This window comes from Cynocephalus volans, chromosome 1 (genome assembly GCF_027409185.1).
Source record: "Cynocephalus volans isolate mCynVol1 chromosome 1, mCynVol1.pri, whole genome shotgun sequence".
Taxonomy (NCBI): Eukaryota; Metazoa; Chordata; class Mammalia; order Dermoptera; family Cynocephalidae; genus Cynocephalus; species Cynocephalus volans.
The window spans coordinates 26,155,414-26,172,238 of NC_084460.1; the positions used below are offsets into that span (position 1 = coordinate 26,155,414).

The 16,825-nt window shown below is 40.4% G+C and overlaps 1 protein-coding gene across 1 annotated transcript; it reads left to right on the forward strand.

The window, feature by feature from the left end:
• The first annotated feature begins 408 nt into the window (after nt 1–408).
• On the forward strand, nt 409–15,489 carry LOC134370997 (signal-regulatory protein beta-1-like). The gene is made up of 6 exons (XM_063087995.1): nt 409–481; nt 3,450–3,812; nt 12,413–12,727; nt 13,987–14,139; nt 14,716–14,815; nt 15,342–15,489. Exons 1-6 carry the CDS (start codon nt 409–411, stop codon nt 15,487–15,489), a joined length of 1,152 nt encoding a protein of 383 aa, XP_062944065.1.
• Nucleotides 15,490–16,825: the final 1,336 nt, after the last annotated feature.

The window sequence follows — 16,825 nt, forward strand, 5'->3', positions numbered from 1 at the left end:
GTGCCGCCAGCTGCACAGTTCATCTGAGCCCAAGGTGTGGACTATCACAGAAAGCTGAACACACTTTTACTATGGCAGATCATGTCCCCGGGCTCCTGGATGAGGATGGGCTACCAGCCCCCCTGACATAGAGTGAGAGGCCGGGGGGCAGAGTCTAGGCACTTTGGGAGTCTTCAGGTCTCCTCCAACCATATTGGGACCCTTACTTCAGTAACTTTTTAGCTTGTGTCTGATTTCTATTTCACAATCTAAAAGCAGGAACTGTCACAACCCCCTGCCCTTTCTTCCCATCATAGTCACTTCCTCTTATATTACAGGAGACAAAGCTTTGCCTCTCTCTGCAGAGCACAGAGTCCAGAGCCTCCCCAGGATAGACATCAGACAGAGCAGGCTCCAGGGCCCACCACAATGCCCATCCCTACTTCTCAGACCCACCTGCATCTGCCATTCTTGCTGCTGCCTCTGCTGCTGGGACTCACAGGTAACCATCCCTGCCCTCAGGTACCCCAGTGCAGGGATGCTCTGCTGAGTTAGGCAATGGTCCCATTTCCCATTGGCAGTGGGGCAGATGGATCTCTATTCCAGGGCCTCTTTCTTTGCTGTCCCTACCTCTTTAAGACAATTTCCTAAATGGTTTCTTTAATAACAAGGATCTCCCAAACAAATACCCCCAAGAATGCTTATTGCTTGGAGGAATTCTTTCCTCCTCCGTACAGATTTACATAGGATTTACCCCACTGGGGCATTCCTAGCCTCCCACACCCCTGATGCCCTGTGAAGTCTCCATGACTCCCTGGGGTTGGACGTGCAGGACCTGGTACTGTGCTGAGGGAAAAGGTAGAGGAGTGGCATCCCAGTCCTCAGTCCTGCTGAAGACCATAGCACCTGGGAGGCAGGGCTGCCTTGGTTAGAATAGTCATAGATAGATAGGTAGATAGGCAGATAAATAGATAACAGATACTACACATGCAATGTAGAACCATTAGAAAAAAGTGGTAAATAGTGCTTTTTAGACTATTAAGTCTCCCAGAATCCCTGCATCCTAGGATTCTGTTCTCGATGCAGGTGTTTCTCCTGCCTGTCCACTCTCTTCCCCCCAGAGCTGGCTGGGCAGATAGGAGCAGCAGCCCTCCTCCTCCCAGTGCTGTTAACATCTCACTTGAGAGGCCATCCAGTAAAGTGGCTAAAAGCACAGATACTTTTTGAAACCAATCTGCCAGGGTTCAAATCCAAGTTTCATCACTTGTAGGCTGTTTGACTTTGGACCAGTTACTAAACTTCTCTGTGCCTCACTTTTCTTGCCCGTGAATTGGGTGTAAATAATAATGCCTTTCTCATAGGGTCATGGTGAACATTCAACGAGTTAGTTAATATAGTTAAGTGTTTGGAGTAATGTGAGGCACGCAAGCGTCTATGTAAGCTCTGGCTGTTACATCCTCACGGGTTTAGTAAACACCAATATGAACACGTATTCTGATTCTGGCCATTAGCACTCGGGGTTCTTGACAAGCCTGGGTCACCATTTAAAACTCACAGCAGTCATGGGCAGTGGGAATGATCCATCATGCTTGACAGAACAGGAAACTGAAAGCAGAGGGAGGGAGTGGGCTTCACAGAATCATCAGGCTGTATAGCTGGAGGGAGTCTGGCCTACTGGACTCCAGGTCAACAGGGGTTACTCCTCCCACAGCAGTCCTTCCATGAGCCAAGCAGTCCTGAGTGTTTCTCGAAGATTTTCAGGTTTCAGTCTAACAGCAAAACTGCAAGAGAAGTCTTATTTTCTGCATTGTGTATATTGCATGAATAAGAAAACAGAGGCTCAGAGAGGTTAAGTAATCTCAAGGTCAAATACCAAGTAAGTCATAGAGGAGGCATTCGAATCCAGGTCAAAGGGATTCCACAAGGTCCCTGTTTTAACCCCTTCATTGTGCTGCTCCCTTAAATATTAAACTTTTAACAAAAAATATGGCTATACTAAATACAGTGTTTTATTTGCTCTTTCATTCAATAACAAATCAGGGACCTTTGTTCATGCCAATAGATGTATGTCTACATTATCATCAATACATCCCCAAGTATGTGCTTCAACCATATCATTCTAATAGCTACACAGTTCTCCGTTGTGCAATTGTACCATCGTTTACCTGTCTCACTCCCTATCCCTGGACATGTGCCTGACATCAAACTTTTCTATATTGTAAACACTAAGATTACCATTCCTTTACAAAATGTGTTCACCCTGGTGTGTTTCTTTTGAATAAGTCCCTCGAAGAGGAATTACTGTGTCAGAGGTTATGAGTGCATTTCAAAGACTTCTGAAATATAAAATTTCCCAATAAAATATGGATGTCTCGATGTTAATAATACATTATCTTAACACATATAGCACAGGTGCAGCAGTAATAAATGGGGGGACATTCTGAATATTTGTGACCAAAACAGATTTGGTTAAAGTCTTTCCCCTCTACTTGTTAAAACATGGATTTATCAATATACGTATATCTTAGGGTCATGATTATAGTGCCACGTTGTCATTTAGAAAGGTTGTGCCAATTTAAATTCCTAGCGGTATATAAGAAGCATACTTCAAACAGTTCGTGGAACAATTAGTATTATCTTTTAATTCTGTTTTTCCATGAACTTTTTGAAGTACCCTTGTAGGAGTGTCAGCTCTACTACAACCTCGGCAATGCTAAAAATTGGCAGCCTTTTTAATTTTTGCCAAGCTAATATTCTAAAAATTGTGTCTACTAGGGAGAAATGTTTTATTTTATTTTTATTACATTACAGTCTTGTCAAAATAATACAAACAGGGAAGAAATGAACAGAAAATAGTAAAAGCCCTCATACGCTTCTGGCTCCCTGGAGGCAGCCACTTTTTTTTAAGAGTTGTGTATGATTCTTCCACATAGCTTTCTGCCATGGACATAAAATGCCACCTTGATCATTTAATAAATCTGCATAATTCCTTGCGTTCAATTCTAGACTCTCTCTTCTGTTTCATTGACCTCTCTGCCTGCCTTGTACCAACCTGCCTCTATTATTGCAGCCTGAAAATGTCCTCTAATGTTTCACATGCTGAGATCTGTGTATTTTTTTTTAACTTTTCTATCTATTCTGTCATAAATTTTACCACTTTGCTTCTGGATTAAACATGCATTTTATTAATTTAATGGAGTTGTTGAACACCTTTTCATAGATTATTTTTTCTTCTCTTGTGACCTCACTGTCTGTCTATATTGCAAAAACTGTCTGTCTCTCTGTCTTGTCTCTGTGTTGCTCTCAGCACCCAGTCCAGCAATTTGCCCAGCCCAGAGGATAATATATGATATGAAAAGAAAGAATTAAGGGGACTTTAACTGCAATCTGGACCCAGGCACCTGGACCCCAGCCTCAGCCCTAGCTGGGCCAGGTCAGAGGACTTGGAGCTGATTTGTGTTTCCCTCCAGGATTGACAGGAGAAGAGGAGCTGCGGGTGACTCAGCCTGAGCCATCAGTGTCGGTCGCGGCTGGAGTGGCGGCCACTCTGCGCTGCACCGTGACCTCCCTGCTCCCCGTGGGGCCCATCCTGTGGTTCAGGGGGGAAGGGCCAGGCCGGGAGCTGATCTTCAGTTTCAAAGATGGACAAGAAGTCCACTTCCCCCGGGTAACGCGTATTGGAAGCACCACAGAGAGAGACAACAGGGACTTTTCCATCCTCATCAGAAACGTCACCACAGCAGACACCGGCACCTACTACTGTGTCAAGTTCCGGAAAGGGACTCCTGATGTGGAGTTTAAGTCTGGGGCAGGCACCGAGATGTTTGTGCGGGGTAAGTCCAGATTCCTAGAAATCAGGTCCATTGTTCCAAGACAAATTACGACCCCCACAATCTCAGCCCGAGGCTCTACTTTGTTAGCTGTGGTGCCAAGATTGAGGATAGAAGATGGAGAAAGTGAGAAGTCAGAGTGAAGGAGCAGAGTGAAATATAACCAATAGACTCCGAATCCTTTAGAGTCTCACAGCTTCCAAGGGCCCACAAAATAGGCTGGAAAGCACAGTGGGTAAAAGTACAGACTACAGGGCCAGAGGGCCTGAGCTAAACTTCTAGCTCTGCCATACACCAGCCATGTGACCTTAACAAGTTTTGTAAACTCTCTATGCCTCAATTGTCTCATATGTGAAATAGGGATAATAATAATATCCACCTCATTATAAATGTAAATGAGTTTATAAATACAAAACACTTAGAAGAGTGCTTGCTATATAATAATTATCACATTAGTATATATCACTAGTATTCTGGATATGACAACCAATCAAATTTAAAAACATAATCTTAAAAATGTGGAATCATAAATTCCCATAGGATAAGAATTATAAAATTATCGAGATAGAAAATTATAAGCATCACATTTTTTGATGTGGAATATGTAATCCCTACATTTCTTCAATTCTGTCCTTGATTTCTACAAGTCCTGTATATTCTCAAGTTTGGTCCTGGCTCGTACAATCCTAGTGAAGATGAAGCCTGCAAGATTCTAAACAGCATCCATCAAAGGAAAGCCTGGGGAGCAGAGAAGTTAGTTCAGGCCTATTTGTATTAATTTTTTTTCTTTAAAAAATGAGCCACAGAAGCATACATCAACCGCATTCTTGAATCTTTAAAATTTTAGCACCTTAGGGCCACAGGGAAACAATGAGAATGCTAAGCAGTCTTTGGGGATAAAGAGAAGGTCACATAATTTTCAAGATCTGGAAATAAAAAGAAAATTGCTCATGAAACATTGTGAACGATATCAGCATAAGATTTCTAAGGGCAACACTGGCCACTAGAAGACAAGGAACAGTGCCTTCAAAATTCATAGAGAAAATTATTTCCAACCTAATTCTAAAACAAAGAAAGTTGGAGGCATCATACTTCCTGACTTCAAAATATGCTATAAAGCTATAGTAACCAAAACAGCATGACACTGACATAAAAATAGACAAAAAAGACCAGTGGAACAGAACAAAGAGCCCAGAAATAAACCCACACACTTATAAGCAATTGATTTTTGATAAATGCCAAGAATATAAAGTGAGGAAAGGACAGCCTCTTCAATAAATGGTGCTGGGAGAACTGGATTTCCACATGCAGAAGACTGAAACTAGACCCCTGTCTCTCACCATACACAAAAATCAACTCAAAATGGATTAAAGACCTAAATTTATGACCCTAATTTATGAAACTACTAGAAGAAAACATCAGGGAAATGCTACACGGAATGGGAGTAGGCAGCGCTTTTTTGAGTGAGACTACACAGCAGAGGCAACTAAAGCAAAAATGCGCAAATGGGACTAGATCGAACTGAAAAGCTGCTGCACAGCAAGGGACACTGTCAACAAGGTGAAGAGACAACCTACAGACTGGGAGAAAGTGTTGGCAAACAACACATCAGACAAGGGACTAATATCCAGAATATACGAGGAATTCAAACAACTCAACCGCAAAAAAACAAATAATCCAATTAAAAAATGGCAAAGGACCTGAACAGACATTTCTCTAAAGAAGACAGGCAAATGGCCAACAAGCACATGAAAAAGATGTTCAGAATCACTAATCATCAAGGAAATGCAAATTAAAACCGCAGTGAGATATCATCTCACCCCAATTAGAACGGCTATTATCAACAAGACAGAAAATAACAAATGCTGGTGAGGATGCGGAGCAAAGGGAACTCTCATACATTGTTGGTGGGAATGTAAATTAGTACAACCATTGTGGACAACAGTATGGAGGGTCCTTAGAGAACTGAAAACAGATCTGCTTTATGACCCAGCTACCTCACTACTGGGTATATACCCAAAGGAAATGAAATCAATATATCAGAAAGACACCTGCACTTCCATGTTCACTGTAATGCTATTCCCAATAGCCAAGAGATGAAATCAAACTAAATGCCCACCAATGGAAGAATGGATAGAAAATCTGTGGTATATATACACAATGGAGTACTATTCAGCTATAAAAAGAAATGACATCCTAACATTTGCAGCAACATGGGTGGCACTGGAAAACATCATGTTTTCCAAGTGAAATAAGTCAGGCACAGAAAGATGAATACCATATGATGTCACTCATATGTGGAATCTCAAAAAAAAGAAAAGAAAAGAAAAAGTTTTTTAGAGAAGTAGTGAGTAGAATAATGGTTACCAGAGACTGGGAGGGGAGGAAGGGACAGGGGTGGGGAAAAGGGGAAGTGGTGGACTAACATGTACAAACCTATGCCATCTACCTTAAGTGAATCATTGTGCCATATGTGCATATGTTGAAACAGCACACTACCCCACAAATATGTACAAGTAAACATTGAAATAAAAAATAATAATAAAATGAAAAAAATAAAATAAAATTTAAAAAGACTTTATCAAGTGTACGAAAGCTGAAAGAATTCATCATCAACAGACCTGCACTGAAAGAAATTCTAAAAGAAATCCTTCAGAAAGAAGTAAAATGATACCAGACAGAAATCTGGATCTATACAAAGGAATTGAGAGCATTGGAAATGGTAACAATGTGGGTAAATATAGAGAACTTTTTCTTACTATTTAAATCTATTTAAAACATAATTGATTGTTCAAAACAAATATAATAACAATATTTTGGGGGGTGTATAACAAACATGAAAGTAAAATGTGTGACAAAAATAACACAAAGACCAGAAAGAGAAAAACAGAAATTTAATGTTGTAAGGTTCTTGTCCTATATGTGAAGCTGTATCTTATCACTTAATGGTAAACAATGATGAATTAATGATGTACACCAGAAATCTTAAAACAACCAATAAAATAACACAACAAAGAGTAATGGCTAATAAACCGAACAAAGCAGATAAAAAAGAATCATAAAAAATGAGTCAAAAGAGGCAGAAAATGAGATGCAATGGAACAAACAGCAAGACAGTAGGTTTAAACCTAGCCATATAAATAATCATATTAAAGTAAATGGTTGAAACACTCTAATTAAAAGAAAGATACCCATGATATGCTGCCTGCAAAAAAAAAAAAAAAAAAAAAAAAAAACCCTTTAAAAATAAAGGCTCAAATAGATTAAAAAGTAAAAAAAATGGAAAAAGTTATGCCATATCAATAATAATTTTTTAAAATCTAGAATGCCTACATTAATATCAAACAAAGTAGATTTAGAACAAAAAACTTACCAAGAATAAGGAGGGTCACTTCATAATGGCAAAGTGATCAATTAATCAAGAAAATATACCAATTTCATGCATCTAATAATTGAGTTTCAAAATACACAACACAAAAATTCATAGAACTGCAAAGATATATAGACAAATACACAGTGACAGTCTGAAATTTCAACACCTTTCTTTCAATAATTGGTAAAACAAGTAGGCAGGAAATCGATAAGGATGTACTTGAGCAACGCTATAAATCAATTTAAGCGAACTGATATTTATAGAACACTCCACCCCCAAATAGCAGAATACGCATTTTTTTCAAGTGCAAAGGAAACATTTATCAAGATAGATCATATTCTGGGCTATAAATAAGTCTCAGTAAATTTAAAATGAGTCAGATCCTATAAAGTGTGTTCTCTGACCACAATGGAGTTATATTAACAGAGCAAAATGATCTCTGGAAACATTTGGAAACTAAATACATTTCCGAATAGTACGTCATCAAAGAAGAAATCAACAGGAAAATTAGAAAGTATTTTAAACTTAACAAAAAAGAAAGCACAACATACCAGATTTGTGGGATGCAGTCAGAATAGCACTTAGGTGGAAGTTTGCAGTACTAACTGCCTATACGAGAACAGAAGAAAGGTTTTAATTCAGCGACCTTAAAAACTCGAAAAAAAAAAAAATGAGTGAAACCCAAAGTAAGCAGAAAAAAGAAAATAATAAAGAACAGAAATCAGAAATAAAAAATGGAAAGCTATAGAGAAAATCAATAAAACCAAACGCTGCTTCTTTGAGAAAATCAATAAAATTGATAAACGCACGGCCACACAATCAGGGAACAAAAAAGAAGACACAAATTACCACTCACAATAACGAAAGACATAACATCACTGCAGACTCCACAGATGGTAAAAACATCATAAGAAAATGTATAAGTTTTCTCTTATTGAAAGTTTATTGGTATCGAATTCATGAAAATAATTATACCAATAAACTCAACAACTTGGATGAAATGGACAAATTATTTGAAAGACACAGACTAACAAAACTCAATCAAGAAGAAATAAATTGCCTGGATTATATCTATTAAGGAAATTGAATTTGTGCTTTAAAAGCCTCCCACAAAGAATAATCTGGGCCCAGATGACTTCACTGAGGAATTCTAACTAACACTTAAGGAAGAAATACTAATAATTCTACACAAACTCTTCCATAAGATTGAAGACAAGGTAATACTTCCTCATCAATGTGTGAGGCCAGCATTACTCTGATACTAAAACCAGGTAAAGACATTATAGGAAAAGGAAACTACAGACTAATATCCCTCATGAACGTAGAATGATTATAAAGCTGCAATAACCGCACAGTGTATAGTGTGTGGGCATCCAGATAGAAAAGCAGATCGATAGAACAGAATAAAAACTCCAGAAATAGACCCATCCATATGGTCAACTGATTTCTTAAAAAAAAAAAAAAAAAAATGTAAAGGCAATTTGGTGGGGAAAGAGAGTCTTTTCAACAATATCGATGGATCGATTAGAGCATTAGTAGACAGAACAATGGAACACAACAGAAAATCCAGAAGTGTATCCAGCTATCCAGTTCCTCCCGCCCTACACGAAAACAAATTACAAATGGATCAGAAATGTAAACATAAAAAATAAAACTGCAAGTACTAGAACATATGTGAATTCTTTCATAACCTGAAAGCCAGGAAAAGCTGGGCAAAAACAAAAACAGAAAAAAATGATCATTTTGACCACATTGTACAAAAAGAAACTTGTCTGTGGATGTGTGTATAATATTTTGTAATTTAAACATAGACAAAGAATCATCCCTAATATACATATACAGCTTCTACAATTTTAGGAGAAAAAGACAAGCAACTTTACAGAATTGTGGGCACATAATATGAAAAGACAAGTTACAGAAAATGAGATACAAATGTCTCTTAAACATATGAAAATATGTTCGGCCACCCTAATATAAAAAGAAATGTAAATTAAAACTACACTGAGAGTCAGTTTTTCATCTATCTTCTTGGCCCCAAATCCAAAACTTTGACAGCACACTCGGTTAGGGAAACTATGGGGTAACGAGTATTCCATATTTTGATGGTAAAAATGCAAAATCATGTAACTCATAAGGAGGTGAATTTGGCAATATTTAGCAAAATTATATATACATACAACATACATATATTACGTATAATCTTACATAATTACATATTACCCTGTGACCCAACAATTCCACTTCTAGAAATTTATCCCAAAGATCTATTAACAGAAGTGCAAGATGTCTTATGCTTAGACCCTTCATTACAACACTACTTGTAAGAGCAAAAGATGAGCTGCTAAATAAATGATGGCGCACAACTGGGCACTATGCAGCTTTAAAAGGGCATAAGAAAGAACCCAGCACACCGCTTCCGAGTGACCCATGAGATATCATTGAACAGGAAAAGCAGTACATAGTGTGTGGAGCACACTATCTTTCATGTTAAGAAGAGTGAAAAATACAAGCATATACACATATTTGCTCATAGTTTTTAAAGAAGGAGAATAAAATCTAATTTTTAAGATTTACCTATAATGGAGGGAGGAAACAGAGGGAAAGGGACAGGGAGGAAAAACTAAACTTCTCTGAAGGTACTTGACTTAAGATTTGACTTTGTAAACACATGAATGTTTTAAATAATTAATAAACAAGATCCAAAATGAAAAAAAATTCCTAAATATCTAAATTACTAAATCTAAAATGAAACTAATTAATCTAACTGTGTATTGATGGCTTCACCAGACAAAGATAAATTCTTTCAAGGGACTTTAAAACACAGAGGTTTAGCCTGGGTCCACTGAGAAGCCAACGCTGAGATAAGCATTTGTGTGCACATCCCAGTCGGGGAGTGGTGAAGTCAGAGAGCCAACGAAGGGTGTGTGGTCAAGCGCGCACCACTGTAGGTGACTGGAGCTTAATCCAGTTGGGAAACTATGGGAAAATGGTACAGGATGTGGGACATTCAGCAGGGTGAATGAATTACTTTTTTAAACAAACAAATGTCAAGAAAATGAGAGGAAAGGGGAACTCTTTTAGATTAGAAGAGGTTTAAGAGACATCAACAGAATGTAGCCTATAGATCTTGTTTGGATACTGATTCAAACAAACCAACTGTTAAATTATATTTATGGGACAAGCAGAAAAATTTGGATGCTGACATATACTGGGTAATATTAAGATGTTATTATTGAATTTTATGTATGATAATAATATTTTGATTGTTTAAAAAGAATTCTCAACTTTTAGACATACGAGGTACTTCAAAAAGTTTATGGAAAGATTTGTATTATCTTTTAATTCTATTTTTCCATGAATTTTTTGAGGTACACATGTACATGCTAAAGTACTTATGAATGAAATGAGAGTGTCTGGTAATTGCTTTAAAAACCCCAATGTCTGGCTTATTTCACCAAGCATAATGTCCTCTAGTTTCATCCATGTTGTCACAAATGGCAGGATCTCTTTCTCTTTTAAGGCTGAATAATATTCCATTTTATATATATATATATATATATATATATATATTTCTTCCCCACAATTTCTTCGTCCATTAACCATTGAGAGACATTTATGTTGCTTCCATATCTTGGCTATTGTGAAAAATGCTGCAATAAACATGGAGGTGTAGATATCTTTATGAGGTAGTGATGTTATGTCTTCAGATACATACCCAGAAGAGGAAATGCTGATTGTGTGATAGTTTCATTTTTAATTTCTCTCATTTATATGTGGAGTCTCAAAAACAGAACAAAAACCAAAACAAAAAAACCAACTCAAATACATAAAAACAAAGAGTGAAATGGTGTTCACCAGGGTGGCAAGTGGAGGCGGTGGGGGGATGGAGGTCAAAGGGTATGAAACTTCAGTTATGTAGGATGAAGTCTAGAGATCTAATGTACAGCATCAATAATAATATTATATTGTATACTGGAAATTTGCTCAGAGAGTAGATTTTAGGTACTTTTACCACACACACAAAAAGGTAACTATGTAAGATAATAAACATATTAGTTTGCTTGACTGTAATAACTATTTTTACTAATTATATATATATCAAAATATCATGTTGTACACCTTAAATATACACAATAAAAACACATAACCAGTGGATGGTGGAAAAGTAGATGAAACTAGATCAGCCATTTGTTCAAACAGTATCTACCATGATGAGTACTTCCTCTCTATTTTTATGTGTTGAGGAAGTGTCATAATAAAAAGTGTTTTTAATCCAAGTCTGTATATCCCCTGAAAAATCTTGTGCTCTCCCAGAGTACATGTGCCCTAAATTGAGGACCACTGCAATACCAAGTAATTTCAAACATACTAGAAAGAGTTATAGCCATCTGGAAGAAAGTCTGGTGACGAATTTGTCATAAGTTCGTAAAAACTAAGCAAGTGAAAATACTGAGGCCATTAAAAACTGCTAGGAAAACAAAAAGATGTACAAGAAAGGAAATATAATCATGACATATTACATGGTCCACTTGCGAATAATGCTCATTTGGTTCTCATAATATAGATGCTGATTACTGCTAACACAAAAAATTATGATGGGTCTATCTATGGTAGGAGGACGAGAGAAGAGCAAGTGTGGGTGGCAGGTTGGGGGAGATGTAAGAGAGCTAAGTCATCATCTTACTTAGTAATAGGTCCATCCACAATATAGAAAACTGAAAAATCAAGAAATAAAGGTATAAGCATGCTATTTAGAAACACAGAGAGAAATGCTTAAAGAATCAGCTAAAATACTTAAAAGTGATAGGTATGTAATTTTTGCAAGGAGAAGAAATAGGGGTCTGTTGTTTTTAATTATGTGCTTTATATGACTTTTTAAACAACATACTTTGGGAACAAAGGAAGGGAAGGAGGGAGGGTGGGAGGGAGGGAGGGAGGGAAAGGCAATGCTATGGTCAGATCTGCATTTTAGCAAGATCACCATGACCTGGTTTCTGAGTGTGGGCTGGAAATGTTGAGAAGTAAAGTCAGGGGTACCAACTGGTTGGCCGTTATAATATTAAGTGTAACAATAATATTTCTGAAGAGGAGAAAACTGGGGATGAGATGGAGGTGGGAATCAAGCAGGGTGGACCATGAGGGTGGGTATTATGCTAGAGAGTAACTCACCATCTCCATTTGTCTCTCTTTTCTCTCCTCCTTCCTCTCTCCACCCTGGCCCTGATCAAAGCTAAACCCTCTCCTCCAAAGGTTTCTGGCCCCTCCAACAGGGCCAGCCCAGGCCACGTAGTGAATCTCACCTGCACATCAACTGGCTTCTTTCCCAAAAACATATATGTGAAATGGTTTGAAAATGGCATGGAGCTTCCAGCCATTCAGACCCTAGTCTTCCCGCCTGGAGATGCTTCCTCCTACACCGTCCTCAGCAACTTGCTGGTGACTCTTTCGGTTTCCTCACTCCACTCCCAGGTCACCTGCCAAGTGGCTCACAGTGAATTGCTGAGCCCCCTCAGAGGCCATGTGAACATCTCCCAATTCCTCCAAGGTAAGCTGCCACACATGCACACAGGGCCAACATTTGGTGGCCGCCACAGGCTCCCCATTTGAAGCATTTCACCTGCACCCTCTCATTCATTCCCCACAAAACCCCCAGTGAGGTGAGAATGAGGTTCCCTATTTAATACGACCATCATCGTCCCACATCATGTCATTAGTGGGACCTTCTCTTTCAGAATCCCCTGCCTCGAGTATCTTTGGGAGGTAGAAGTTCTGTTACTTTTTAAAAAAAAATATTTCTTATGATCATAAGGCTCTCAGTATTTTGGAAATTTATTCCAAATCTCCAAAATTATTATACTCCCAAATTCTGTGGATCAGGAATTCCAACAGGCTGAGCAGGGACGGCTTGTCTCTGCTGTGTGATGGCTGGGCCTCGGCTGTACCATTCAGAGGCTGAGATCACCTGAAAGCTCCTCCACCAGCACGCCTGACCACCAGTATGGCTGTTGGCTTGGGGCCTCAGTTCTTCCTGACATGGGCCTCTCTTTATCATCTTTCCACATGGGCTAGTTTGGGCTTCCTCATAGCTTGGTGGCTGTGCCCCAAGGATGTGTCCTAAGAAAGACAGTGCTAGGTGGAAGCTACATCAACTTTTATGACCCAGCCTTGGAAGTCACAGTGTCATCTCTGCTACATTCTGTTCATCAAAGCAGTCATAAAGTCCCACTCAGATTCTGGGGGAGCAGAAATCGACTCCCCCTCTGATGAGATGTGACAAGCTTCTGGAGGAGTATGTGGGGCTTGCTTTGTCGTTTCTGGAAAATGCAATTTGCCATATGCAGTTAACTCCTATTCATCTTTTCGTATTTTCCCTCAAAGGTCACTTCCTCTGGAAGCCCTTCCCAACCTGTCCACTTCTAGACCAGGTCAGGTGCCCTGTTGTAGCCTCTTGGAACCCCTGTGGGGTCATGTCCCTCATTTCTTCCCTGTCCTCTTCACTGGAGTAGGAGCTCCGTGAGGCTGGGACCATGTCTGTCTTGTTCACACTGTTTCCCAAAAACCAGCACAATGCCTATGGCTGCTCCTTGAGCTTGTTTTGCATGAAGGAAGAAAGTAATGAAGGAAGAACTATTGTTTCAGTTGTGCCCACAGTGAATATATCAGCACACCACGTCCCGACACTCCAGGCGGCCGTCCTCATCTGCCAAGTGCAAGGGTTTTACCCCAAAGATATACAAATCACGTGGATGAGAAGCAGCAGATGCTCTGACACCTGTGAGGCCCCTGGCCCCACCAAGAACCCAGATGGCACATTCAACCAAGACAGTCACATCCTGGTCCACACTTCAGAGTGGGAAGACAAAAGGCTGTTCACCTGCCAGGTGTGGCAGAATGCCCAGGCACTGGTCCAGGCCAGCAGGCAGCTGAGCGAGCTTGGGGACAAGCAGGCGAATTTGGGTGAGTAGGAGTGGAATGACAAGCCATTGAAGGCTGAGGCCCTGAGACAGGCAGGCTGGGTCCAAATGCTGGCTCTGCTGTGCTCACCACAAGCAACTTCGGGAAAGTCACTTCACCTTCCTGACACTCAGCTTCTTCATCTATAAAATGGGACAACAATTGTGGCAGCCTCACCAGAGCATTACGCCTTAGGTACCAAATATCAGGAAGTGCTGCTTTCATTGCACCACTGGGCCCTGATGACACGCCCGTCTTACAGATACTCCTGCGAATAGCTAAGTTACTATGAAGCATCTTTCCCCATTTCCAACTCATGCTCCCAAAAGCCACTCAGATTCAACAGTTACTGAACACCCATTAGGTGCTTTGCTTGAGTGCTCTCATTTGACATAGAAACATTCTAAAGTACGTGTTATAATCCCCAATTTAAAGGTAAAAGAACTGAGGCTCAAGGAGGTGAGGTGACTCGCCCTAAGACCAAGGTGTAGTCTTGGCACCTGAGTCGGGGTGGGGTGACGGGGGGGTCAAGTGACGGAAGCAGGAACCAGGTTCATCCTCATATCTTTCTTTCACCAGGTGCCACAGTATCCAGCCCCCTCCTCCTCCTTGGCTGGAAGTTGTTTCCTCTGACTGCATTTTCCATCATCTATGTCTTCAGGAAGAGGCTTCTTTACAGGTAAGAGGGAAACCCCAGACAGGGGTTGGGCTGCCACAGGTGGGTCTCCAGCTGACAGGGGCACCGTGAGAAGAAAGCCACAGACCCCCCTCATTTCTCCTCTACCTTGAAAGGTCCCTGATAGTGGCTCCTTAATCCCTTCCACCTTCCTCTCTGTCTCTCACATCTCTAGCCTGAGGATGTGCAAAGATGCAGGTTCCCCTAGTCTGGGCAGAAGTCGGGGGCATTTTGAGAAGAAGAGATAGAGGGAGTTGGTGTGGATACAGCCACCTTGAGGTAGTATTTAAGGAGAGATCTGAGAAGAACAAGGGATTGGCCTCAGCTCCCTGTTTCCTCTGCAGGTCACGGGCACTGGAGGGGCAGCCCAACTCAGTGACATTAAACCCTTAATCTCCTCCTGTTTTATTCAGGACTGGCCCAGGAAGGGGACCTGCCATGATGCCTGCAGCTGCTAGCCCACCTTCTCCTGCCCCATCAGCCTTCTGAGACCTGTCCAGTGCTGGCTGTCCCTCCCTGTCTCCCACAGCCTCCAGAGGAGGGGAGAGCCTGGACCGGGAAAGATGACCCTGACCAAGAAACCCAGCAGAAGCAGGACAGGCTCCCACCCAGAGGGGAACAACTCTGGTGGCTCCTTCCTGGGTCCTCCCATTGTGGACACCCAAGCTCTGCCATGAGGCCTTTACAGCACCATCATTAAAACGGGCCTAAAGGAAACTTACAGCCAATAACATATGAAGAGATGCCCAACCTCATTAGTAGTCAAGAAAAGCCAAGGCCAAACTGAGATGTCATTGTGTCCCTGTTCAAATAGCAAAAATAAAGATGCAGCTGGGTCTTTCTCTCACTGCTGGTGGGCACATAAATGGACATAGCTACTTTGGAAAACAGTTTGGAAAATTTTGCTGCGTTGAACATTTGCATAACCTATAACCTGGCATCTCCACTCTTGGGTTACACCCAAAAGAAACTTGCACATGTGCACCAGGAGATATGTACAAATATACACATGGTAGCAGTGTTTAAAATGAGCAAAACCTGAAAATGATCCAAATTCCCATCTACAGGATGATGAGCAATAAATTTAGTACAGCCACTGAAAGAGATGTTATACAGCTACACATAGTAACATGGATATATATTAGCAATAAAATATTGGCAAGGGGAGTAAACCCCAAAAGATTTCATATAGCATGATATTCTTTTTATAAAACTACAAACAGCTAGCATTAAATAGTTTTTTTAGGAATACATAGAAATAGGATAAAACCCATATTTTTGTAAAGGAACAAAGACCACAAGACTCAAAATTGCAGTTACCTTGGATGTAGGATGGCAGAGGGATAAGAAGGTTGGGGACATACAGGTAGATGGAAGTTGTCAAGGCTCTAGTTTCGATGAGGATGGTGGCTGCAAGAACATTTATATTACTATAAACAAACAACAAATAGAATAGCAATGTAGGATTGATATATAGGTATGTAAGCACATGGATGGATTGATGATTGGAAGGAAAAAACAGAGGGAGGAAGGATGGATGGGTGGATGGATGGACGGACAGATGGATGGACAGAGGACAGACAGACAGGGAGATACTTGGATGAGTAGGTGAATCTATAAATAAATATGGCCATGCATGGGTCAATAATGAGAGTATCAGGAGAGAAGAATTATGACAGGTAAAATTCTGTGTACTTGGGATCCAAAGGGGGAAAAAAATCAATGGAGGGTCATTTCCTAGAGAGCCCCAAGTTCCCTTCCTATTGTGACATTGCTTCCATATAAGGAAGGAGAACATCATCACCGGTGTCACCATGAGTCTGCTACTTCATGTGCAGTAGTGTCTCATTTCATCCTCATACCAATCCTACAACATGGGCTCCATGCCCCATCTTGCAGGTGAGGGATATGAGGGAACCTGCCCAGTGTACTCAGATAACAAGTGGCAGAACCAAGAAACCCAGTCTCAACCCACCCTTCTCGGTGCTTTGCAAGGAGCCCCACCACCTAGGG

What these genes read in the sequence shown, in the direction of transcription:
- LOC134370997 (XM_063087995.1), top strand. Translation starts at nt 409, where the DNA reads ATGCCCATCCCTACTTCTCAGACCCACCTGCATCTGCCATTCTTGCTG. An exon ending in CATCTCCCAATTCCTCCAAG is followed by an intron (nt 12,728 to 13,986) that starts GTAAGCTGCCAC and finishes CCAAGAACCCAG; the next exon opens with ATGGCACATTCAACCAAGAC. An exon ending in GGACAAGCAGGCGAATTTGG is followed by an intron (nt 14,140 to 14,715) that starts GTGAGTAGGAGT and finishes TTCTTTCACCAG; the next exon opens with GTGCCACAGTATCCAGCCCC.